This window comes from Periplaneta americana, chromosome 14 (genome assembly GCF_040183065.1).
Source record: "Periplaneta americana isolate PAMFEO1 chromosome 14, P.americana_PAMFEO1_priV1, whole genome shotgun sequence".
NCBI lineage: Eukaryota > Metazoa > Arthropoda > Insecta > Blattodea > Blattidae > Periplaneta > Periplaneta americana.
This window is the reverse complement of record NC_091130.1, coordinates 91,722,776-91,750,088: the sequence shown is the minus strand read 5'-3', so window position 1 is coordinate 91,750,088 and position 27,313 is coordinate 91,722,776. Positions and strand designations below refer to the sequence as shown.

Here is a 27,313-nt window from a genome sequence, read left to right as displayed (position 1 = left end):
CAGTTGGAAAAGTAAAATACATATTGTAACTAAAGAAAAATAACAGCTATCTTTCACACAAAATGGATGTGGATTCAGTAATAAAATTATTTAATTCAATATTAAAAAAGACACGTCTCCTCGCCACATATTACTACTATAAATAAACGAAGTTAAGAAAATGACATTCCATTATACATTTTACATAAGAAATAAAATAATAACAATTTTATGTAATGACTTGAATTTTGTTTTTGTACAGTTAGCTTCAGATTTTTTAGCTTTATCGAATGACACAGCTTGCAATTCATGCCACAAGATCAGTTTACACATTGCAACGAAACTTCAGTGATGGCCCATTTGTGAGACTCCTTAATATTTTCAGCAGAGGAACTCCTCCCAGAAAATTTAAAGGAGTTCAAATCAATTACTGTAGTCTATCCAACCAGATTGTGGCACGCAGAATTCAGGAAATGGCTGACAACATAAAGGCACAGTGAGCAGTTATAACAAACAAATTTATGTTATTCATTGGTGATATATGAAAGAAATGATGTCCCAGGTATTTCCCAACTAGCTATTATTTGAGGAGATACCAGTGAACTGGAATTTAGAAAAGAATTATTAATTTTTATTTTACAATTCATGTTTAATACACCGAGAAGTTAAACTGATTAATCATATACAATTTTAATTTTCAGTCTGACAGATTTTCGTGACTAGGAAAGTAATGGCAAGTATACGAAGAAATACAATGCACCTCTTCAACTGGTTCATCAGAAGAGTTCACATTATAGCCATCAATTGCAAGAGAAATCAGGGTGTTGTTTTAGATCCCACAGTTCATTCCAAAATAAATATCGAACAGGCTAAGGAAGTTAATTTGGAAAAAAAGAGGAATTTTGACTTAAGCAACCGTTACAGTACATCCCTCAACAATTGGACAGTAATGGGTTTACTTTTTGGCAGTAGAGGTAGTGTTTCAAAATTTACATGGGATCTACTAAAATCTTTTAGAATTCACCACCGACTCCTTAAATATTTTGAATCACCATTTTTATTTCAATTCTAGATTTGTTTGTATGTTATTTTAGATTTAAATTATCTTCTGTTCTATACACGTGTACTTTATTAAATAAATTACTCTCTAGGTTTATACATATTTACTAAAAATTTTATTATGTTGATTCAAAATGTTGATCTTCTATTTTATTCATTCTATCATTCTATTATATTTCTTATTCAGAATATTCTGTTTTACAAAATTCAAGATCTTGTGGTCTACCAAAATAGCTGGTCTAATCAATCAATCTTCTTCATGTATCCAGCTGTTTGCTGACAACTTAAGGTTCACTATAGCCCATTGTAGTCTCTTCAGTTCTTGTTTTTCATGAGAAATTAGGGGTATTTTGATCGGTGTTCATTATAGATGTCTGTTGCTAGTAGCCAGAGTTGGGGTGTAGTTAATATACAAGGTAATTCACGAGGATTTACCACTTATTTCTGAAGACATTCTGAGCAAGAAATGTCATATAAACATGTGTCGTAATATCAATATTTTCAGAGTTACACTAATTTGAAGTTGTTAGTAAAATGCCTTTTTTCTTTAGTTTTAAGGGTAAAAAAAATTACAAATAGAGAATGAACTATTCAGAAGTGTCATTTCTTTAATTGGCTAGTGTTCTGAAGCTAAAAATATGTTATTAATTGCTTTGTACAGATTTTGTTTTTCAATTCTTAACTAAAAATTACATTGTTCTTACTCACTTATCACAAAAATTAGAACAAACCATACGACTTTAGGAACTTGATTCTTTACAGTTTAATTATGCATCCTAATGTACAATCTTGAAGAATTTACAAGAGTGACGTGACTTGTAACAATTGTAGTGATGAATGCATAAGAAAATGTAATTTTGTAGTTAAAAATCGAAAAAAAAAAAAAAAAAAATCTGTAAGAAGCAACTATAGAATTCACAACACATTTTTAGCTTCAACATAATAGCTACTTAAAGAAATGATACTCCTGAATAGTTCATTCTTTAGCTGTAATATTTTTTTAACCTTAAAACTCAACAATAATGATATTTTACAAACAATTTCAAATTAGTGTAGCTCTGAAAATATTGAGTTTAGGACAAATGTTTATATGACATTTCTTCGGAAATAAGCTCCATAAGTGATGGTAAATCCTCGTGAATCACCCTGTATACTGTAGAGCAGTGTCTTCTGCAACTGGTACTGATGATTTTAATTTACTTCTTTTGTAGTTTATGAATAGACAGTATAGAAGAATGTGTTCCAGACCTTCATCATGATTATTACACCACAGACAAGTAGGATTATCAGAAATGTGAAATCGGTAGGTACAATATTGTGTGACAATGTGATCTCCTCAGGCTCTTGTTAAAAATGTTTGAACATGTCTGGGTAAGTTTTTGTACATTTCCAGGTCATTTGCTTTCTTTTATATGGACTATAAAATTTTTCCTTTGTCAGAAGAGAGCCAATTGTTGATCCACAGGTTTTAAAATGAGAGTTTACTGAAGCAAAGGCAGTGGATAGAGATATCAGTTGAAGAGGTCTTGGTTGCAAATATGTTGCCTATTTTGCAATGTTACTGACTTCCTCATTTCCAGATATACCACAATGACTAGGTATCCATCCACTGAAATGTTATTTCCTTCTGGAGTTTTTTAGTTTACTTAGTTGTTTCTGAATGGGAATAATTCTGTGTGTGTATAGGTTTGGTACATATTTGATTATATTAAAATAATTACCTTCCTTGGAGTCAGTAAGTATGCAAATAGACTTTTCAGAAATTTGAGTAACACACTGAAGAGCAGCATCAATAGCTATCAATTCAGTGCCAAGACTAGAGGAAGATGAACATGGTATGAAGTAACTTTCTTGATATTTTGGAATATAATACCCTGCTCCTGATGTCCCCTCATCAGGGTTTAGAGATTCATCTGTATGATGTTTTCAATAAAAATCTATCTAGGAATGATTATGCTATTTCAAGTGAATTTCGGTAAAATTAACGATATACATCGACTACATTTATAAATTGTAAGCAGAAGTAGATTATCTCTTATGAATTATAAAGAATTTGTGCACATTCTAAAAAAAAAAAAAAAAATAATAAATTTGTTAGTTAGGTCCCCAATAAATTATTTCATTTGTGTGTGTCTTTTGAATAATAGCTCCGAAAAACAAACTGTAAATGGGAACATAATTTGCAACATAATAAATGGCACTGACTTGTTGCAAAATGCATAAAATTTATAATGAAAAAATATGTGCTATCTCCGTGACATATCTTTTCAACTTGTGTTGCTTACTGTATCTCTGTTTAGGTAATGGTAGTGTCCAATTCTTAAACTACGTTTATATATACATAAAAAAAGAGAAAAGAAATAAAAACGTGATTAGCAGATACTATACAACAATAAAGTCTTACCTCTTTTCTCAATTCCTTGATGATGATATGCGACTTACGCACTTCTTCCTCCAACTCGGTGATTCTGGTCAGGTTCTGGTGCAGCTGCAGCTCTCGAGCCTTGTGATCAAATTCAGTGCACACAGCTGTGTCTCTGTCAAGTATTTGTGGTACTGCAGGAAGCTTTTCTTTTGAAAGACACTGACTCTGGGCAAGTTTTCCCCTTTCTTTTTCTAGTTCTAATACAGCTTCCTGGTTTCTCTCTGCAATCTTTTTCTGCTCCATGCACTTCTTCTCACTTGCCTCTAATTCCGATTGCAGTTTACAGATTTCGTTCCTGAGAGAGCTCAAATCATCATGCTTATCAGTCTTTCCACTAAGTTCTTCCAAAGCACTTTCTGCCACTTTTCTTCCTCTCATATGTTCCTTTACCTTTTTCAACAGTGTCCGGATATTAGATTCATACTTCCGATGTTTATCACGATGTTCAATTTCACTTATTTTTAGAGAACCCTTCAATCTATTAATTTCTTTCTGAAGCAGCTCAACTTGATCTTTGTAATTAAAGATATCATTCATAGTCTGGGTTTCAGAGTCTTCTACGGTTATTTTATCCGTCTGAGTACTATGTGAAGCAGTTTGGTCCTTGTTTTGTGATGAAGGTTCTATTTTTATCCTATTTTTAAGGTCAAGCAATTCATTTCTAAGTACTTCATTTGATTCCTTCTCTCGCTGAAATTCAGTTTGAAGTTCATTTCTGCATTCTAAAGCTTTAGTAAGATAGTCACTTATATTTACAATGATTGAAAATAATGTATCAAATTCAATCACGTTGTTATTCACAACTGTATTTACTTGTTCTTCCTGGAATTTTCTTTCTTGATTTCTATGTTCTTCTGATAAGAGAGAGAGTAATTTGGACTCAGTACTCTGTATCAGCATACAAAATTTATGGAAGTTGTTTTGCACACATCCATTTTCATGCATGGGTATAGGTTTTTGAAGATTTGGCATGCTTTCTATTACATTACCATTTATGGCAACAGTATGTAATGTTTCTACAGAATGCAGCTTTCTCAACAGAGTTTTTGTTTGCTTTTCCAAAAGACTCTTCTCTTCTTCTGATTTCCTACAAAGGACATTAAATTGTTCAATAACACCGTTCGCATTTGACAGCTGCTTTTTCAAAGAGTTAACTTCATGTGACAGCTTCTCATTGGACACTTTTAGTTCTCTCATCTTTATTTGCAGTGTTTCAACATGTCCCTCAAAGGATTTCTTTTCACTTTCTAATTTTATTAATAATTGTTCTTTGGCTTTCATCTCTTCACTGTGAACTTCAAAATTATGGGTTTGATTCATAAGTTGCTCCTCACGAACTGCTATTGTTTCCTCCATTTTCATCATCTGGTCTTTAGTGTAGTTGTATGCTTCATTCAACTCATTGAATTTTAAGGTTATTTCTTTATTAGCTTTTAATAACTGCTCTATCTGTTGCTCCTGCACTTCTATTTCTGATATTCTTTGTTGAAGTTCATTGTATTGTTTCTGAATTGTTTCCAACACAATGACCTTTTCAGTTTGCTTCTGTACTTCTCCTTGTATTTCATTTATATTTGATTCCAGAGAGATGATATGTTTGTCTTTATCGACAATTTCAGCTTTCATTGTTTTATAGCTTGTAGTTATTCGAGCAAAATCATCCCTGAGTTCAGCAATGACTGTGTCAACTTCCATCTTCTCCTTTACTGCTGCTGTAAGTGCAACTTCAATTGCTACTTTCTCATTCTTTAATTCCAAGAGCATTTGCTCCTTCTGTCTTAAATTCTCTTCAAGATGACTGTAAGACATTTCAATGTCCTTATATTTGTTTTCTAGTAACTGTAAAGCCAATTTCTTTTCATTCAGTGTTTTCTGTAATGTTGTTATCCTTACTATTAACTGCGCATTTTCGTTAACAGATCCATCTAATGACATTTCTTTTATATGTAATTCATTTTTCAAAGACACAATCTCTTCCTTAAGTTCTTGAACCACTGTGTCTGATAAACTCATCATTTGGGTCTTCTCTTCTTCTATCCTCTTTAGTTTTGTTGTAATCGTACTGATAGTATCTGCAGTGGACTCATTACTAATGTGACCAAGAATGGCAGCTTCACGCTCCAACATGTCAGCTTGTATAGCCTTTAGTTTCCTCATTAATGTTTCTTTTTCACGCACAGCTCTGTGCTGTGTCTCATTTACAAGCTGACGCAAATTTGCGATTTCTCCTTTCAGCTTATCAATTTGATGACTCTGACTAACAACTTCTGTTTGGCTTGCCATGAATTCCTGCTGTACTTTTACTTTAGCTGCTTGACATATGTGTAGCTGATCTCTGTACCAATTGTTGGATTTCTTTATAGTTTCGATTTCATTCTTTAAACTAGTCTGGTTATTTTCAGCTTTAAGTTTAGCTTGAAGTAATGACTGAAGTTCCACATGTTGGTCCGAAATCTTACTTTTAAGACCTTGAATTGCTCCATCTCTAGATTCTGTTTCTATTTTCAGTTCCTGCATTTCAATTCTCAATTTCTCATTAGAATTATCTGTTACTCGCACTTCTTTCTTACACTGACTTAATTGTGAGCCTATGAGTTCCAATTGCGTCATCAGATCTTGATTCCTAGATTCTACTTCTCGTATCACTTGGTGTAATTGATTTATCTCTGACACATATTTTTCAATCTCTTGTAAAGCAGCTTTACCTTCTGCTGCTGTCTTTAACATGAAATCCTTTTCAAGGATTTTTGCGTGTTCTAGAACTTCTTTCTGTTCTGAAACTAATGTTGTCATTTCCGACTGTACTGTCTCCAACTGTCCCTCCATATGAGCTTTCTGCCGTAAGGCTTCTTGATATTTTTCTTCCCATTCTAGGGCTACTTTAGTCTCTGCTGCCAACGCTGCAATTCTGTATTTCTCTTTCTCTGCAAGAGCATTCTGAAGCTGAACAGACAGTCTATAGATCTGTATTTCTACGTTTTCCTTTGTAGTTGTTAATGAATCGCTTTTAGGTAAAGTAAGAGTTACATTCATATCCTTCATTTTTTCAAGTTTTCCTGAAAATGGTGGGGGTGTAGCTGAAGAATCAAGAAGCAAGAATCTTTTAATACGGTACATTTCTTCTTCATATCCACTTACATCTGAAATGGTTGACATAGTTTCAGCTCTTTCTGACTCTAATTCTAAATTAGATGAACATCCAGATATATTGGATGCAGTATCTAACCTGTCTCTGGCTCTCCTGAATTCCCAAGCCAGTTGGTTTGCTGTTGTTGTTATTCGATCCAGTTTACAGTCTGATTCACTAACCACATTACTGACACTGTGACTTGAAAGTGCACTGCTCTTATGACAAAACCTTTCTGGAACTATATTCGCTGTTGCTATGGACTCATAACTTGAAGCTGCACTCAAAGAGCTTTTTGGGGCTGAAGAAAGTATTCCATATTGTTCTATAGTTTGTCTATAGCATGTATCTGGCTTTTTAAGATTACTTGATGATTTTGTTAAAGAAGGACATTTTTCTGTCACCACAGTAATTCTATCAGGTGGATATTTCATTAACTTATGTGGCTCCATTTCATCAGAAATCTTATTACTCAGCAATGAAGAACGTGAATCATTAATTGTTTTCATTGCACTTCCTTGTGCAGACAAACCAACAGAAGTATAAGCATGCACTTTTGGAATAAGTGAAGAATCTGATGTGTTTGTGCCTCTTCTATAACCATTTTTTACACCTGAAACATATCATAACCAGTAAAAACAATAAATGTGTGCATGTGAGAATGTACGAGTGAGAGAAGGTTTTTGTGTGTGTGTGTGTGTGTGTGTGTGTGTATGTATAATTGTGAGTGGAGTAAGTGTGATACATAAAAAAAGGAGAGGAAAGTAAAGAAAAGAAAGAAGGGAAAAATACGTTATTTGCAGGTTGGCAAATGCCTCTTATTAAACTATTATTTCCTAACATCTGTTAACAGTACAGTCTGATAACTGTATAAATATACTGTTCTTATTTGAATTAAACAGTGTTTAATTCCAATTAAATAATGAAACCTCTTATTTTTAACAGGAAATCATTTCAATATAAATGTTTAATGTGTAATAACTAAGTAACGTTCTTTTCCTATGAAGTTTCAACAGAATTTTAATGATAAACAAAAAGACGTACACAATTTTATTATGATAATGAGTCGTTCAAAGGAATTTCCATCTTCATTGATGGTCTGGTGCCAAACTTCCAGAAGGAAACAAATACTATCTGCAGTGCCATTACTGACCAATGTGTGAAGAGAGCATTCTAAACCAGAAGAATTAGCATTCTAACAAGGGAAGGTTTTCAGCTCGAACAGGAATTTTTGGTTAAAAATTTGTAAAGAGGCTTACCTCACATTGGTGATGAAGACCGTATAAGCATTCATTTGTGTAAGTAACTCTTCGTTTGGTTGGTGTTTGTCAATACACTTCTTCAAAAATGTACATGAGGATTCTCTATAAAATGTATGAAACAACATGGAGCAGAGCAATAAGCACAATATACAAAAGCAACACCTGAACAATCTTCTGAATCATACTCTATTGCTGAAAAATCAAATGCCACCTGAATTACATTTTTGAAGTCTGAGACTTGTTCAGGATTCACGTAACCAGCTGACTGCCAGGAATTCTGAAGCATAGGGCGGTATGCAACTAGTTATGAATAACAGAGTGAATTTTCATTACAGCTGGTTATGAATAACAGAGTGCATTTTCATTATAAACACTCGACTTCCTAATTTAAGATCTGGATTCTCAGCAAGAGTCCTTATGTAATCTATAATATTATCCTCCAAACATATATTTTGTATTGTCTAAAGAAATAAACATCCAGAGGCTGAATATATTTAGTTGTTTTAGGTGGAATGATCATACATTCTATGTCCTTGCCTTGGAGTGGTTCATTTATCAAGGTTGTGTCCTTGTGTGCACTCCATGAATCACACAACAGTATACACTTTTGATTAGTGCAAGATTTTCAGAGAGAATGTTGGAGAAAATGTTCTTAAATGAGCTTTAGACATTTTACCACTTGTATTAACTTCTATGTATATATTTGGGAGAAGGTTTTCTTCAATCTGCTTCCTTATTTTTGGGCCATAACTTTTTTCTTGAAGACAGGTATATAAGTTTTTTTGATAGATGACCACTCATTGAAAGTCCTACATCTATTGTATAACTATGGGTGACGTATGTCGATTGAACTAGCTGTTGATTGCTCTCCTTTTTGGACAATGTACATCCAGACGTTAGTTCATAATTGAATACACTTTGGTCACAATTCCAAATACACTGTGGCTGTATTTGCAGATTCAAAATTTTCTGGTTCACTTTCCCTACAAAACAGTCCCCACATTCACGAATTTCTTGTTCTTCTTATATATCTCTGAATGTTGTAAAAGAAGTTATATGTCTACGACAAATTCTATTTTCCTTTTTGAGATGTTTAATGAAAGTCGTAGAGCACTTAGAAATTAGTGTGCCCTATTTCATTTGGTTTTTGCATAGACCAGATGCCAGTAATGCACACATTTTCCCTCATTTCTCGACTTGTCATATTGGGATATAACAAAATCTTTTATAGCTTGTCCTTAATTACTTTATTCCCTCTAAAACATTTCTCGCTTCTTTCCTTTTTTTTTTTTTTTTTTTCCACATACTCAAATATTACTTTAATATTTGACTTACTTTTTATAGATTGGTGTCTTTTCAACAAGGCAGTATAAGATGTCACCTTTCGTGGCATTTTGTGGTAATAATCATAAATTCGTTGAAGATTTTCTTCCGAATATTTTGTTATAATTGCTTCTTTTAATATTTTTTTTTCTTTTTTGAGGATGGTTCATAATCACTAGAAGTCCTAGCTTCTCTTCGGGGCATAGTATTTCCATCACCAGCACTAGCACCACTCTCTTGATCTTGAATAATATTATGACATCCTTCGCCTTTCTCAAAGTCTTCATCGTCCACTATCCTGTCCAGTGTCATTTCGTTGGTAAAATATAATTGATTTTTCTGTTTCTGAACTATTAAATCCATCAAAAACAATGCAAACATGTGGTCTTCATTACAGACAGTCTCTGTTTTAGGATACATTCTCCTCAGTTTAGATGTCAATATATTTAAAACATTCCATATGTTTAGAGTTTTCCTTTCGTCCATTTTCACTTTCCTTCCAAGCAACAAGAGACACGGTGCACACACCAACAAGATATAAACTGCTGTCTCTAGCTGTTGTGAGAAGGGTAGGCTGGGTAAAGTCCCCCACCCCCTTAACTTGTGTAGTGCTCTCCCAACCCCCTCAAATAGACAAATCACACATTACATAAACGAGCTTTACAGAGATGTAAAGATAGGCCTGTATAGAAATTTTGGATACAAAATTCCTGTTCGAGCCGAAACCCTTCCCTTGTAAATGTTGTTTTTATTTTTGGGAGAGTTCGAAATTGTATAGGTAATATGATAATGCTTCAGTATCACTCACTTCCATCTGTATACTTGGCAATTCGTGCAAGGCAATTGAAGCGATTCCAGCAACAGTGGTCTTATCAGACGAAATTCTGGACACAGATGTGACCAAATAAGTGACTGTAGTACACAATGTACACTGTATGAACCTGTTGTACAGAATGAGAAATGATCCTTGAAATAATATGTAATGACATTAACACCTTCAAATTCCTTGCTTATTGCCTCAGTTTCTCAGGACTTGGAGATGATGGGTGGTGCTATGAACTTGTCACTTGTCTGGCCAATATTTCATCAATTGCAATGATTTGATTTAAAAAGAAAAGGCTCTTCATACAAAGCAAAATTAGTGTGCAGCATGCTCCTTTCGAGCTGCACAATCTTAAATGTGCAAAAGTTACGACAGGAAATTGCAAGCCTGTCCACACATAAGGAACTAATTATGCAGTCACAGTTTAGCTGTAGCTTTGAATCTCTGTGTAGCTTCTTCAATGCATTTTGTGGTTTTGTTTACGATATATATGAAATGCAAGTGGCAGCTTACTTATCAGCTGCTTTTACTGTAAAATGGAGAACAAAACGTCGAACTACACAAAGAGGAAGGATTGGGTCAAAGAGGGAATCAAAATTAAGAACAATGTTTCTCTTAGTAGCAATTCAATTAGGGGCATCGAGTTTGTACTGAACCATGCACATTGTTAGTCGAATGGTTAGAACACCAGTAATTTGTATTCAAATCCCGGTGGGTCTAACTGAAATTTGTTGTGGAAAAAGTATTTTGTGGTAGGTTTTCGCAGGGTACTCCCGTTTACCCTACTGGCATTCCACCATTAAACTTCACAACTTAACCAGACTCATCAAACAGTGTTACATAGTTCGCCTCCTAAGGTGCACCAAGGACAATACCTTCACGGAAAAATGAAAGAGTTACAAGCTTTAGCACATTGCCCAATAGATGGAGATGCTTGGATGAATGACAGAAGTCAAGTGCCCACCATTAGTTAAAAAAAAAAAAAAAAGTTTGCATTCATAATCTATAATACACTCATCTGGCAAATCTGGACACTGGATTCCTATTAACAACATCAGCGATTTAGCACCAAATTGAGGGGGTTTTTAACGTTCATGGCAGAAAATTTCTGAAAGTTTATCATTGATGGTTTCGGAATTTAGTAGATTTCTTTTAATCCTTGTGGAGGCAATTTTTTTTTTCTTTCAATATATGCTTCTTGGTGGCTTTCCATGAATCAGTTACGGCAACAATGATTAGCAAAATTCAAGTGCTCTGTTGTACATGGTCCTAAGTAATGTTCATTTCTTAATTATCCTTCCTAATATTAATTTGTAATTTTATTAACATTTAATCGTCTTTTTAACACCTAATACGTTTATAAAGTGTTTTCCAAGTAATGATATGCGAAAGTATTTTTTGTTCTGTAAAGATACAAAAAACTGAAGACAATGTCAATAGGTCATGTGATTTTTTTTTTTTATTTTATTGGGTTATTTTACGACGCTGTATCAACATCTAGGTCATAGGTCATGTGATGAATGCTGCACAAAGAAGAATCATGATGACAGATGCTCAGCTTTGGTGGTAAGTGAAGCAGATAAAAATCTTAGAATCCAAATGTGAAAGTTATAGACATGATAATGGTCGGGTTATTCTGAAAAGACTGTGTGATGAACGTGAAATACAAGAAGGAGCAGTAGCAGATAGCAATTTCGGCCCATGCAGACCTCTACAATGTAAGCACATAAAACACAATATGATTTAGGTATAAGTCCCTATGATATTGAAAATTTCTTAAAACTCAGGCATAGGCAAACTAATAGTGAAACCATTCTGAAAGTTCTGCTCAATCCTTGGAAACCTGAAAAGTTATAATTTCAAAGGTGATGTTCCTGAAAGGAAACGACCATTCAGATATTATTGATTAGATTCCTACCCTTGGCTATGCTACTGAAAGGCTGCATGTGGTTCCAATATCCTTATGATTTGTTGAAAATTTCATCATTGCAAAGTTAGTAGAATAATAATAATGATTTATTTAACCTGGCAGAGTTAAGGCCATACGGCCTTCTCTAACACTCAACCAGGAGTAAAGACTGCGTTACAAAAACACTACAAATTTACAAATTACACTACAATTTTACACACAAAACTGAATAAGATAATAATAATAATAAAAAATAAACAACAAATAAGAAGAAATCAGACATAATATATAACATACAGAAAGAAAGAAAAAAGCATAATAATATGTGAACAGCAGGTCAAAATAAATGAGGCATACAAAAAAAGACAATTATTCATAATAATAATAATAATAATAATAATAATAATAATAATAAAAAATAAGAATAGTAATGATGATAATAATAATAATAATAATAATACTAATAGTAGTAATAAAATAGTGCAGTACAAAGTATACAGTGAATACAATATTTCTAAGTACACACAATAAGGAAAATTAAGATTATATATAGCTCAACTTATCACATTAGAGATATAACATTATCGGAAAATATGAAAACAAAAATATAAAATAAGTTGAATATCATTAGAACATAAAAAAATGTGAATACGTGGAAACATGCAATACAACACTTGTCATAATAGTAAGTTAGTTTGGCAACTCGTCATAAGATAATTTTCTAACTTGGATTTGAAAGAATTCAATGTTCGGCAGCCCTTGACTTCAGGCGGCAGAGAGTTCCAGTGACGAGAGGTAGCAACAGTGAAGGATGAGGAATACAGAGACGATGCGTGAAGTGGAATTTCTAGCGTGTTATCACGTTGTGATCGAGTATTAATATTATGATAGCGAGAGAGAGTATGAAATTGAGCGAATAAATAATAGGGGGATGAAGAGTGCATAATTCGATATAAGAGAGAAAGTGAGTGCAGATTTCTCCTCTCATGTAACCTAAGCCATGATAACTTCTTGAAAGAAGGTGAGATATGATCATAGTATCGAACATTACAAATGAAGCGGACGCACGCGTTATGAACACGCTGTAGTTTCTGAGCGGAATCAATCCTGAGATCACTGAACAAAACGTCGCAATAATCGAAGTGAGGTAGAATGAGTGTCTGTACCAGCGTCTGTTTTAATTTAGATGGATAATGATACAATCTTTTTAGTGAATGGAGAATAGAGAATGCCTTCTTACATGTATATTTAATATGCGTATCCCAATTGAGATTAGATTCGAAATGTACTCCGAGATTTTTGACGGTAGAGCTAAACGGGATGATTGTTTTATTCAGTTTCACAGGTGGAATATTCAGGTCGTTGACTTCAGGAATTAATCTACGGTTCGCGAACAGAATAGCCTGTGATTTACATGCGTTTAGGTTAAGCCCAAATTGTTGAGACCAGGAAGAGATGGAATCAAGATCTTCATTCAGACTATTAATGCTATCGTTTAGTGCGTCGGGACGGGCTGAAATATACAATTGAATGTCGTCTGCATATATTTGATATCTGCAGTGCTTAAATGAGTTGGAAATTCCATTTATATAAATAGAGAAGAGCAAGGGGCCTAATACTGATCCCTGAGGAACTCCTGTATCTACAGTACGCCAGGATGAGAAACGATTATTAGATATGACACGCTGCTGGCGGCCAGTAAGGTAGGAGTACAACCAGGTGATAGCACTATCAGAAAGGTGTAGCGTTTGTAGTTTAGTTAATAGTAGATCGAAGTCAACAGAATCAAAGGCTTTGCTATAGTCCAATAAAACTAGTACAGTAGCCTGTCGTTTATCCATGGCTGCACGTATGTCCTCAATAACATTCAACAAAGCAGTAGAAGTGCTATGGCCATTTCTGAATCCTGATTGTAAAGGGTCTAAAGATTAAATTCTATTAGGTAGTCTGACAACTGCTTATGAATGATGCGTTCCAGAGCTTTAGATAAAACGGGAAGAATGGAGATTGGCCTATAGTCTTTTGCAGAAGTAGGTGAATTTACTTTAGGAAGTGGGCGTACCAAGGCTGTTTTCCAGAGTTGCGGATAAACAGACGTGATAATTGAAGAATTGAAAATATGAGTTATTACGGGAAGCACGACATCGACTAACTTATTGATAAAGACTATGCTTATGTTATCAGTGCCTTGTGCTTTAGATTTAATGCTTTTAAGAGCCCTTCTTACTTCAGAATCAGTAATGTGCGAGAAGAAAAATTTTTCGCGAGAAGGTGGAGGATTAGCTAGGAGAGTATTAATTGTATTTCGTTTTGACTGTTTTTCAGGTCGTATAGTGGGAGGTGAGGTAAAGTATTCATTGAGTTTATCAAGTGGTATGTTTATAACTTCAGCTTCTGATGCTTTCTTCCCTACTCCCATATCACGTAAGTTATTCCAAAGACACCGAGGGGGAATGGACGGGTCGACGAGACTCAGGGCGTGACGGCGTTTAGCATTCCTAATGCTTTGTGTGGTTTTGTTTCTAAGTTTTTTGTAGTTGTTAAAGTTTTCGGCAGATTTGTTGTGTCTGTACTTCCGGAAAGCAGCGTCACGTGACGTCATAAGATTACGAATACTGTCATTCAGCCATGGGGCAGGTCGGTGAGTGACACGTCTCTTCTTTAAAGGTGCATGTTTGTCGAATAATTGTATTACCATGTCATTAAAGGTGGCAACTTTTTCGTCAACTGTGATTAAATTAAAAATAGTATGCCATGGCATTTGTAGGGCGTCAGAAATTAGTTGGTCGTTGTCAATGCCTTTTAGATCTCTGTAAGTAATTACCTTAGCTGCATTTTTTGGGCACTGAAGAGAGTACTCGGCAAAAATAAGATCATGACCAGATATTCCCGGAACTGGTAACTGTCCTGAGGTTAGAATTCTATCAGAATTATTCGTAATGATTAGGTCAATTAAAGTATCAGAAGTAGGTGTGTGGTGGGTAGGATTGAGTGGAAGAATTGTTAGATTGAAAGTTTCGAACAAATTACGCAGTTGATTAGTCCCATTTGATCTGACAGCCAGAAGATTAATATTGAAATCCCCCATAAGTAAGATATGTTCATATTGCGGTAAAAGATCGGCTAACGGGCTTTCTAAATCGGATAAATGTCCAGCTTTGGGAGGCTTATAAATAACTGCTAAGAGACATTTATGAAGACATGCTTGTATTTCTACGAACAAATATTCGGGTCGTAATGCATCGCCTTGTGATTTTAGAATAATTTTAGGGTGCAGATCATTCCTAATATATGCGCAAACTCCACCCCGTTTGTATAATCTGTCATTTCTACATAACGTATAGCCGTTTAAGTGAACGAGTGAGGAAGACAACGAGGGTTTTAGCCACGTCTCGCTAACAAGAATACATTGGACATCTATATTAGTGAAAATAGAAAAGAATTCCTGGAAGTGAGGAGTAATGCTTTGACAATTTAAATGTGCTATTTTCAAAGATTTGGGGTCAGGTGAGAAAGACTGCTTTAACAGCTGAGAGGTAGACAATAGAGGGGTTGGGGAGGATGACAGACAAGTGGACAGAGTTGTGGGAACAGGTTGTCGACAGTGAGGAGGGTCGGGGAGGCTAGACGAGCCATCAGGACACAGAACCAGTACATAACACAAATACACTATCACTTATCAGTTCAATTAGCTACCTAGTGAGCCGAATGGCTGTGGTTGAATAATTTCTAGGATTAATACTGGTAATAAGTTATTGTCTATTAATTTTTATTTATATTCAATATTTATAGGTTCGTAAATTATGCATCCTATGGTTTTGTAAAACACCACCTTTCATATATTATTTTTTTGGAGAAAAATTCTTATTCAAAGCATACTTGCTTTAATAACTCAGTTAATACACATATGTCAGAATAACATAAAGCTTTAGAGAAGTCAGACAATAAGAGATACAAGTGAGTGAGTTTATGCTTGGGTAAATGAATACTAGCAGAAGTCAATTGAAGACAACAGAACTTATTTGAGGCACTCAGAAGCAAAGTAATATAAGTGACTTTTTTTAAAAAGTGAGATAAGTGTATATTATAAATCTTTAATGTTACTTCTGTTCAGAGAAAAAGTAATATAAGTGCAGTTCCAGTCAGTGCTGCTCCATGTTGGCCTTACACTTGTATTACAATGCATACGGAGTTTTGATTGAGAGGCAAACTAATACAAGTGCGTTGTTTACATAGTGTTGTTGTGTTTCTTCTGTGTATGACTAATTCATTTGCCATAATGGAGAGAGGTAATAGATTACATATTCGAAACATCTTCGTGGAAGGCCTGCACACATTGAGCTTGACCAACTATACAGTGATCCAATAAGGATAACTTTTGCTAAGTGGAGCAACTTGCAATAGCTAATGAAATTCATCCCACTCTTTCCTTGATGACCTGAAGCATTAGGATGGGCCTATAATAAGGACTGTAGGACGTGGAAGGGGAAGTTGAAGGAATATTCGCGATAGGAACATTACAGATACACTTCATGACAGAAACATAGATGTTTCAGCAGACTTCATTAGATGAGGCTAGTGACGTAATGAAGAGCGACTAAGGCTAAATTTCATTTAAAATTTGAAATTTTCTTAGCCCTCTTCTTTCGGAGTACCAAAAACCACATCAACTGTTGCCCTAGAAATTGAATATAATATTCAACCAATCAGACACTATGTATTAAAAAAGGATCTAAAAATACATTTAAAATTGCAAGCCTCATCCAGATCTCAGATGTTCTTCAAACTGTCAGATAATATCCTAAGTAATTTCTACAAAATAAACAAAGAAGAAATACCAGTCTATATCACAGACACACTCATTACTAAAACTCCAGTTGTAAATGAAATTCCTCCATGAAAATGGATAATTCCAGAAGATACATCTCTGCAGTATATATTGACTACACCCCAACTCTGGCTACTAGCAACATGCATCTATAATGAACACCGATCAAAATACCCCTAATTTACTATGAAAAAGAAGAACTGAAAATACTACAGTGGACTATAGTTGACTTTATGATGTCTGCAAACAACTGGATACATTAAGAAGTTTGATTGATTGATTCTTTCGGTTATACAGACACATTTTTTTTTATAATAGGCTATGATAATAAGAAAGCTCAAGTGCTGTTAAGACAGAAATGTTTCAATGTTGTAAGCAATGTCCTTATTCTTATTTTAAATAATATAAAAGTACTGAAAACCCTTGCACTTATATTACTTTTCCACAAAACTTTTTTCGTGGCAAAATAATACAAGTGACTTTAGGACCCTATTTTACCTAAATTGTTTTAGAATAGATAATTTCTATTTAGAAGTTAAAAAATATAGGTACCAACATATACAACTGTAAATTTACAGTAACATAGTCCTGTAACAGATTTTTTAATTTCCGTTTCAACTTCAAAGTAACTTATCTCAAAACTTATTAAATGTCACTTGTATCACTTTGCTTCTGAGTGCCTCATTTGTCATCAACATTGTGTGTTTTACTGTATTGTGGAGAAAATGATCTTCCACTGAGAGGACATAGAGAAGAAGAATCCGTATTTAATATGTTTCGAAATTTAGGATAGAGTCTGGAGACAAAAAAACTGAGTGAACATCTTCATAAAAGGCCTAAAAATACAATGCTTCCTATGTATCTCACAGAACACAAAATGGTCTACTACTCAATCATCGGGCATTCTACACACAGAGCTAATACAAGACACAAATTTTGATCAAAATGTATTGTTCTTAGTGTTAACTGATGAAACAATGGAAATTTCAGAGACCGAGCAAATGTCATTAGCAGCAAGATATTTCCACAGAAAAATAAAAAAAAAAATATTTGAGGAATTCCTAGCTTTTGTGCCACTGGAAAAACTTGACACCATATACAGGGTGATTCACGAGAAAAGGTAAAAAATTTAGGATATGATATTTTAGGCCATTTTGAGTGAAAAAGTTCATATGAACATAGGTCCGTTTTCGAACAATGGTGGAGCTAAATGCATTTTTTTGGTAAAACATCTTGCCCCAATGTGAATCAGACGTTACCATATACTGCTGATGTGGGAAAAGGTCACCGATCATAATGAATGACGTAACATTGGAATCTGCATTGTGAGCCATGCAGATAAGAGAAACAAACCAGGTGGTGGGGCATTACAAATGTCCAATTGCCTGCCCTTATCTGATGTAATGACACAGAACCAGTACATAACACAAATACACTATCACTTATCAGTTCAATTAGCTACCTAGTGAGCCGAGCTCGACGCGTCAGTCATCCACCTAGTACGTCACTTCGCCCGACAGAGTGCACTCAGACAGCATATCATAGATAGCGCTACTATTTCCTTTCATTTTCATACCTAAATTTTCCTATTGGCCGGTTGGTTTCGTTAAACAAAAGAGAGAGGGAAGGCGAGGTTACTTGGCTACGCTCAGATATAGTTGAGTTTACTCAGGAGCCAGGGCTCGTACAGACAACCACAGTCAGGAAGCAGGGCTCGAATCACAATACTACACTTTGTAACTTAAATTCGTCGTGTTAGATTGTTCGAGAATTGTGCATCATTAAATTTCACCTAGGAATCTACGGATTACATGAAACCTTATTTGGAATATATCTTGGGATTCAGTGCTGCAATAAGTTTTATCAGATTTATTATTGGAGTAGTTAAATTAGGCTTGTGATATTATTTTCATATTTAGTTGTATGTGTTTGCGTTATATTGGTGGATCGTGTATGGAAATCACTCGCTGATTATACGTCTTGGTTTAAGTGGTTGGGGGTTACTTGAAGATATATAATTTTGATGTGTGAGGTTGAATTGAAATTCCAAGACAGTTTTGGTGATATCGCGGTGATTACGATCTCTTTGCTTACATCGTAATAGGCAGTGTAATGAACTAGAATAGTATGGCTTTCGTAATTATTCTAGTACTTGCTACTCCATATTGGTTATCATTAGTTTCCACACGCTGGTATTCAGGAATCCGAGTGTATTGAGTTTCTGTTGCTATTCAAATGAGTATTCGTGTTTGAAACTATCGTCAGATATATATTATCTATCATATATATATATATATATATATCTCTTTTGGGCATTAAATTGATTGTAAGGTACAGAGATTATTATCAGTACTATGTGCAGAGTTTATGTGAGACATGTGTTTAATGAGTTATCTGTATATTGATCAGTCGTGTGACAGTTTGTATTGGGTTAATTCTTTATGAAATACTGAGTCATGTACGTTGAATTTGCTTGTTGCATTTCATGGTAACTGTAATTTAATGGGGCATGTGTTATGAGTTAGCATACTGAGTGGGCATTCATGTTAAAGTTTATATGTTGTTGGCTATATATATATATTTTGAGAGAATGTTCCAATGGGTAAACGTTTAATAGGTCAGCAACTTGTTATTGGGAACTGGTTAATCAGATTGTATCATGCCTTGTAGGTACATTAGCCCAGTTTAGTTAAAGTCTCGACGATTCAGTGATTGGTTTATTGGTTATTGAGATTAACTTGCAATATTTTTCCGTTCACTTAACTTCATATTTACATGTTACTTTCATTCTATCAATCATGTAATTGTTATCCATTATTTGTTAATTATATTTGTTACAAAAATTCACACTATTTATTTGTAAGTCTTCCACTGCGCATATCCCAGTCATCCAATGTACCATAACATCTGGCGAATAACAACCCGGTAGAAGAGATGATCGTCCCCCTCCTCCTCCTCACTACATTACAGTAGTTATATAGGTACAGTTATCGGACGTGTTAAGTTGTGTTTTTCAAGATGCCTTATAAATTTTCGACTACAGAATACGCCGATATTCTGTATGTTTACAGTTTGTGCGATGGAAGTTCCTTGCATGCCGTCATTTAATATGAACGACGCTTTCCGAACAGAATGGTACCATATCGAAGAGTATTTAATGATTTAATGTCTATGGGGTTGGATGAAAGATTAGGTATAGCAAAGAAAGTAGGAAACGAGAGAGGTGCTAATCAACCGTATTTTGGATGATGCGGTATAAAGAACAGCTACGAGCAACTCTCCTGAGCGATGAGCGCAATTCACGCCCGAGCGCAACAGTGCATTGAAGCAAGAGGAGGTACCTTTGAAACTGTGCAAAAACATCGACCCCGATGTCTAGAATATTAGGTATGTATGCATACGTGAATATAAACTTTAAATTTGTCCATAATTTGTCTCTAAATGCGAGTTAGTACAATGGAATCTCAGAAGTTTTTGTGAAATCAAAGAGCCATATCTCTGTAACCATTCGAAAATGGACCCATATTCATATGAACTTTTTGACTCAGAATGACTTCAGAATTCACATCCTGAATGTTTTAACTTTGCTCGTGAATCACCCTGTATATTGTGAATCAAATCATCAACCTTTTTATTTATTTTATTAGGTTATTTTACGACGATGTATCAACATCTCAGGTTATTTAGTGTCTGAATGAGAAGAAGGTGATAATGACTGTGAAATGAGTCCAGGGTCCAGCACCGAAAGTTACCTAGCATTTGCTCGTATTGGGTTGCGGGAAAACCCCGGAAAAAATCTCAACCAGGTAACATGCCCCGACCAGGATTCGAACCTGGGCCACCTGGTTTCGTGGCCAGACATGCTGACCGTATTCCACAGCTGTGGACTCATCAATCTTGTAGATCGGGGTCTCAACATGGTTAATCTCATCAGGCAAGGGTATGATTTATAGTGCAATGGCAGGGAAAATGATAGTGTGCAGAAAAAGAGTTCAATTTCTGTACACTTGGTCAAAATGAAAGTGGCCGGTCTCTTGAGCAGTGAAAATTTTCTAAGTCCCTTTGGGTGAGCGCGTAGTTCACTACCGTAAACTTCCATGTGCTGCTTTAGTTAACTCCATAATACAAGGAGCTGATTTGGGCTACCTCCATAGCATGCTTCGAATCTCCATAGAGAATGTTTTGTTTTGTCCTTTCTTTTATTTTTTATAACTCCTTTTAGTGTAATATAATCAAATAATTTTGTTTATGTTAATTCATGTTACTTACAGACAATTACAACATTGGTGAAAATTTGTAGTTATAATTTCTGGAAATTAGTATACATTTTGTCATCAGAATTATGGTTTTTCTCCTTGGTTACAATTACTACATTTATACCCTGATGATCACGGATTTCAATTAGTATAATAATCACATTCCCTATAGCATAATTTGCAAATTAATTATTGCCTATTACTTAACAGTCAACATATTTACTAAATGTTTCTTAGGCAATAGAGAGCAAAGTAGAAGGTATTAATAAAATATTTAACACAGCATTTTAATATGAAAGCCCCTAATTGTCGTCTTTAGTGTTACTTCCATCTAGCGTCAAAAGTTTCTATTAACACAAAAAAAAAAAATAATAAAGCGAAAAGTATTCTAAGGATAAAAAAAATAACGAAAATATGTTATATTTTCACTGGTGCATTTAAAAAAAAAGTTTCAATCAATCTTCTTAATGTATCCAGCTGTTTGCTGACAACATGAAGTCCACTATAGTCCACTGTAGTCTATTCAGGTGTTGTTTTTCACGAGAAATGAGGGGTATTTTGATTGGTGTTCATTATAGATGCCTGTTGCTAGTAGTCAGGGTTGGGGTGTAGTCAATATATACTGCAGGGCTGTGTCTTCTGCAACTGGTACTGATGATTTTAATTTACTTCTTTTGTGGTTTATGGATGGACAGTATAGAAGAATGTATTCCAGATCTTCATCATGATTATTACTCCACAGACAAGTAGGATTATCAGAAATCTGAAATCGGTGTAGGTACAATTGAGTGACAAAGTGACTTGTTCTGGCTCTTGTTAAAAATGTATGGGCAAGTTTTTGTACATTTCCAGGTCGTTTGGTTTCTTTTGTACAAACTGTAAAATTTTTCCTTTGTTAGAAGAGAGCCAATAGTTGATCCATAGGTTTGTAAAATGAGACTTTACTGAAGCAAAAGCACTGGATAGAGATATCACTTGAAGAGGTCTTGGTTGCAAATATGTTGCCTGTTTTGCAATATTATCGACTTTCTCGTTTCCAGGTATACCACAATGACTAGGTATCCATTGAAATGTTATTTCCTTTTGGAATTCTTTTAGTTTACTTAGTTGTTTCTGAATTGGAATAATTCTATGTGCATATAGGTTTCGTCCATATTTAATTACATTAAATATAGCCCCCTTGGAGTCGGTAAGTATGCAAATAGATTTTTCAGAAATTTGAGTAACACACTGAAGAGCAGCATCAATAGCTAGCAATTCAGTGTCAAGACTGGAGGAGGATGAACATGGTATGAAATAACTTTCTTGATATTTTGGAATATAATACCCTGCTCCTGATGTCCCATTATTAGGATTTAGAGATCCATCTGCATACATTTGAAGGTGATCCTTATATGTGCTGCAGAGTAGTTCCATGGCATCTAACTTAAGAATGTATGGAGGATCATTTTTGGAATGATTTCCTGGAATGTGTATGCTATGTTCTGAAATCACTCATTTCCATGGAGGAATTTCATTCACAACTGGAGTTTTAGCAATGAGTGTGTCTGTGATACAGATTGGTATTTCTTCTTTTCTTTTATTTTATAGAAATTACACAGGATATCATCTAACAGTTTGAAGAACATCTGAGATTTGGATGAGGCTTCCAATTTTAAATGTATTTTTAGATCTTTTTGTAATATATAGTGTCTGATTGGTTGAATATTACATTCAATTTCTAGGGCAACAGTTGATATGCATACAAGAATCTTTTCAGATTGATGATATTTTAAAATTTTACAAATTTGCTGATTACAAAATTTTTAATCTGTTTCGTGCAGATAGAGGAGGTGGAGGTGTTGTTACCATGATCCACAACTCCGTTCTTGTAATTGAATCTAAACAACAATTTAAAGGCCAAATTGAATACATTAGGACAAAATTATTACTTCAAAATAACATTTCATTTTCACTTGTCACCTCCAGACCTAAACCTAGTAATGGATGATATAGAACAATTGATCCCATCTGATCGCAAGTTTATCATAGTTGGTGACTTTAACAGTAAACATCATATATGGAATAATGGACCTTGAAAAAAAAAGTTTAGTAACTACACAAAGATTTGAACTTGCAATCTCACGAACTCCCAGCTAATGCTCTACCAACTATGCTAAGAGTTTTACTGGAGTCAGAATGGCATTGTATCGATCAATGTTCGTACTCCACTTGAGAACCTGTTACACAGTATATAGTATTTGTGTTACAATATTCACTGTTTAAATACTCTGAGCGATCTGTCTGTTTTAAATCTCGTATATGAATTATTTTCTCGGAAGATTTTAGTGATTAATAGTTGTGTTCCTCATTATAACTACTAGAAGAATATATGCAATCTTTTGAACAAAGCCTGGCTGTTCCGAGCGCTAATGGAAATACCCAATTCGAACTTTGTCTCTCAGACGCTGGCTACTTTCATTTTGACCAAGTGTACAATATGGTAGTGTTTTTTCCATTGTACCAGTCACAGACTAAATTTAGTGGTGAATAATTTAAATACAATACCAGACATAAGGAATAATATAGGATAGTAAAAGAACTCGTTAATTTTCTCAAACAAAATTCCCAGAGAAAAAATATTACTGGGCTACAACTTCAGAAGATATGTAATACCAGGTAGACTAAAAGTAGAAAGTGATTTGAAAATTTAGTGAAGAGTTTGAGCCAACTGTGAATGCACTTCATGATCTTTTCTTGAAAGGTAGTAGAGATGTAAGACTATATTCAGTGAAGCTGAAGCCTGTACCCCATGATAATGATCTGCTCAAGACATGAATGTCTACTACTCTGATTGAAACTGACAGCAATAGAGCAGAGATTGTGTGCAAAGCCTTGGTGTAAATTGTAGATATCACTACGCCTACAATAGCATGGTGCCAAGCGAACCACACAGCAGTTCGCAGAGTCTCTTACCGAATACTAAAGAAGGACTATATTGTCCCATACCCACACTGTGTCAGTCTCCGAAAGACTGATTTTCTGAAGACAAGGAGGCATTCAACTTAACTTACCTACACACTGAAGAAGCGAAACACATGAACGTAGAAGATTTCAAACTAATTATGAGCATAAAAAAATATTTATTGTAACATTCTGGATAATATTAATGAGGAATCCCAGACATGGTATACTATGTATAAATCTATGTCAAATGAAGAGATTGGTAACAGAGGCCAGGTTGCTATTCTTAAGAGGACAATTTACCTTCCATCTAATCAGCAAGCTTTGACACTGGCACAGCGAAACAATCAATTGGATAATAATTACTTATGATGATGATTATTATGTTCTTTTTCTTTTTAGTCAATCGCCCAAAGACAGGCTCGAACCTCATAAGTGACATCAATACGACATCACTCATGAGACAACTAAGCCAGGAGATAACGCAGTAGGGTGGCTAGTTCCTTTCCCCACTTACCATTGCATACATCACTGACTAGTAACATATGACACTAATCAGACTTCAGATGTATACAAACAATTGTTCTTCCTCTGACATATCGTCAAGTCAAATGTACACGTGGTCAAAATGAAAGTGGCCAGTCTCTTCAGCAGCGAAAATTTTGTAAGTCCCTTAGGGTGAGTGTGCAGTTCACTACCATAAACCTCTGTGGACCGCTTTAGTTAACTTCATAATGCAAGGCGCTGATTTGGGCTACCTCCACAGCATGCTTCGAATCTCCATAGTGAATTTTTTGTTTTATCCTTCCTTTTATTTTTCACAACTCCTTTTAGTGTAATATAATCAAATAATTTTGCTTATGTACAGATAATTACAAAATTGGTAAAATTTGTGGTTATAATTCCAGAAAATCAGGATATATTTTGTCATCAGAATTATAGTTTTTCTTCTTTTTTACAATTAATATGTTTAGACCCTGATGATCACGGATTTAGATTAGTACAATAATCATATTCCCTATAGCACAACGTGCAAATTAATTATTGCCAATTATTTAACTGTCAACATATTTATTGAATGTTACTTAGACAATAGAGTGCAAAGCGGCAGGGATTAATAAAATAATTAACACAGCATTTTAATATGAAAGCTCCCAATTGCCATCTTTAGTGTTACTTCAATCTAGCTTCAAAAGTTTTTATTAACACGAAAAAAATAATAAAGCGAAAAGTATTCTAAGGATAAAAATAAATGACGAAAACCTGTAATATTTTCACTGATGTTATCGCTCTACAAACTTCGCTATGAGTTTCACTGCTGTCAGAATGGCATTGTAATGAGCAACGGTCATACTTCACTTGAGAACCTGTTGTATTTTACAGTATATAGTGTGTGTGTGTGTGTGTGTTACAATATTCACTGTTTAAACACTCTGAACGATCTGTCCGTTTTAAATCTCGTATATGAATTATTTTCTCGGAAGATTTTAATGATTAATAGTTGTGTTCCCCATTATAACTACTAGAAGAATATACACAATCTTTTGAACAAAGCCTGGTTGTCCCGAGCACTCATGGAAATACCCAATTCGAACTTAGTCTCTCAGATGCCTGCCACTTTCATTTTAACCAAGTGTACTACCTAATAATAGATGTACAGTCTTAAACAAAAAAATGAATGGCTGCCATATGCTAAGTTCCCTTTGGAAGACTTCGGTAGATTCCGTGAGAGCTTGATAGGCAGGGCATGTAGAACATATGGATGAATGCAGAATTGCATATAGAGTGTTAGTTGGGAGGCCAGAGAGAAAAAGACCTTAGGGGAGGTCGAGACATAGATGGGAGGATAATATTAAAAAGGATTTGCGAGAGGTGGGATATGATGATAGAGACTGGATTAATCTTGCACAGGATAGGAACTGATGGTGGACTTATATAAGGGCGGCAATTAACCTCCGGGTTGCTTAAAAGCCATAGGTAAGTAAATATACTTATTTGATTTCACCAAAAAAACTGCAGGACTCTTTTGTTTGTAATATTTTGGTACTATTTATTGTTACTTTGCTGTTATAAAACTATGGACAGGATTAAAGTTTTCAACAAGCTAATATCTCATAATTATTTTTCTGATCAGTTCCAGAATTAATTAAGAAGTTTTTTTTTTTGTGTTATTTCGAACTCTCTTATTTTTGGTAAGTGGCATAATATACAGGCAAATAATTATACAAAAGATAATCTATAGTAATTCAATATATATATATTGTAATGAACTGATTTTGATTGGTTAATTCATTTTATGTAATTAAGGACAGGATTACAATTTTAAGGTTATTTTCAATAATTTAAGTTTATCTTACCGTGCTTGGTTTGGAAGCATAACAAAGTTTCACAAAAAATTAAAATGTAGTAACAATAAAATTAGTATTCCATGTGAACCAAACCTTATTTAGAGCGGCTTTTGTTGATACAAAATTATTATTATACATTAACATGGCTCACTGAAATATGTAATTAAGTAATAAAAATGTGTACTTTACAAAATATATAATACTTAATATAAAATTATTCCATCTCTCACTTTCATTTGATCATGAAATAAAGCAATGCAAATAAGACATCAGTCTCAAGCATGGTGTGGGTTTCATAACCGTATTTTTAAGACTTTTCGTAAAGACGAATTTTTTTGTTGGATCAAAAATAAAATACAAATGGAGTAAAAATTAGTATTTTACCGTGGAGCTAACTAGAGTTTATCATTTCCATTATCTAAGTCAGCGGTCATCAGCACAGTGCACACTCGGGTTAGCATGTCTTACCCACAGATAAGAGCCTGTACTATGGTGCAACCGTGGCTGCTGGCAAGTATGCTCTCTCCCTCTTCCTGTTGCACGACGGGACATATTACGATGTACTGCTTACCCGTTACTCATTTCAGTGAGTACTGACGACCACTGGTCTAAGTTAAAATTAAATTAAATTATGGTTTATTTAACGATGCTCGCAACTGCAGACATTATATCAGCATCGCCGGTGTGCCAGAATTTTGTCCCACAGGAGTTGTTTCACATGCCAATAAATCTACTGACATGAGCCTGTCGCATTTAAACACACTTAAATGCAATCGACCTGGCTGGGATCAAACCCACAACTTCGAGTATAGAAGGCCAGCACTTAGTCTAAGTTATCTGAGTCATTTTACAAAGTGAAAAGTGCACAAAATGGATTTCCTTTGATTATTATTTGTCTATATTTGTTCCCTGCATTTCTTAAAATAATATTTATGTACATCTGTAAAAAAAAAAAAAAAGTGACGGCACTCACGACAGCTAATATATTCTAAGACCACTTCGGATCACAGTGATGTTACACGATGCATGTG

The 27,313-nt window shown here is 34.6% G+C and overlaps 1 protein-coding gene across 4 annotated transcripts in view; it reads right to left on the bottom strand.

Moving 5' to 3' along the window:
• Window positions 1-27,313, bottom strand: part of LOC138713561 (golgin subfamily A member 3-like) — a 64,967-nt gene that overhangs the window by 25,266 nt on the left and 12,388 nt on the right. For all 4 annotated transcript variants that reach the window (XM_069845736.1, XM_069845734.1, XM_069845735.1 and 1 more), the window contains one exon: window positions 3,443-7,203. In XM_069845736.1, the coding sequence (XP_069701837.1) occupies window positions 3,443-7,203 (3,761 nt within the window). The remainder of the gene's footprint in view (window positions 1-3,442; window positions 7,204-27,313) is intronic.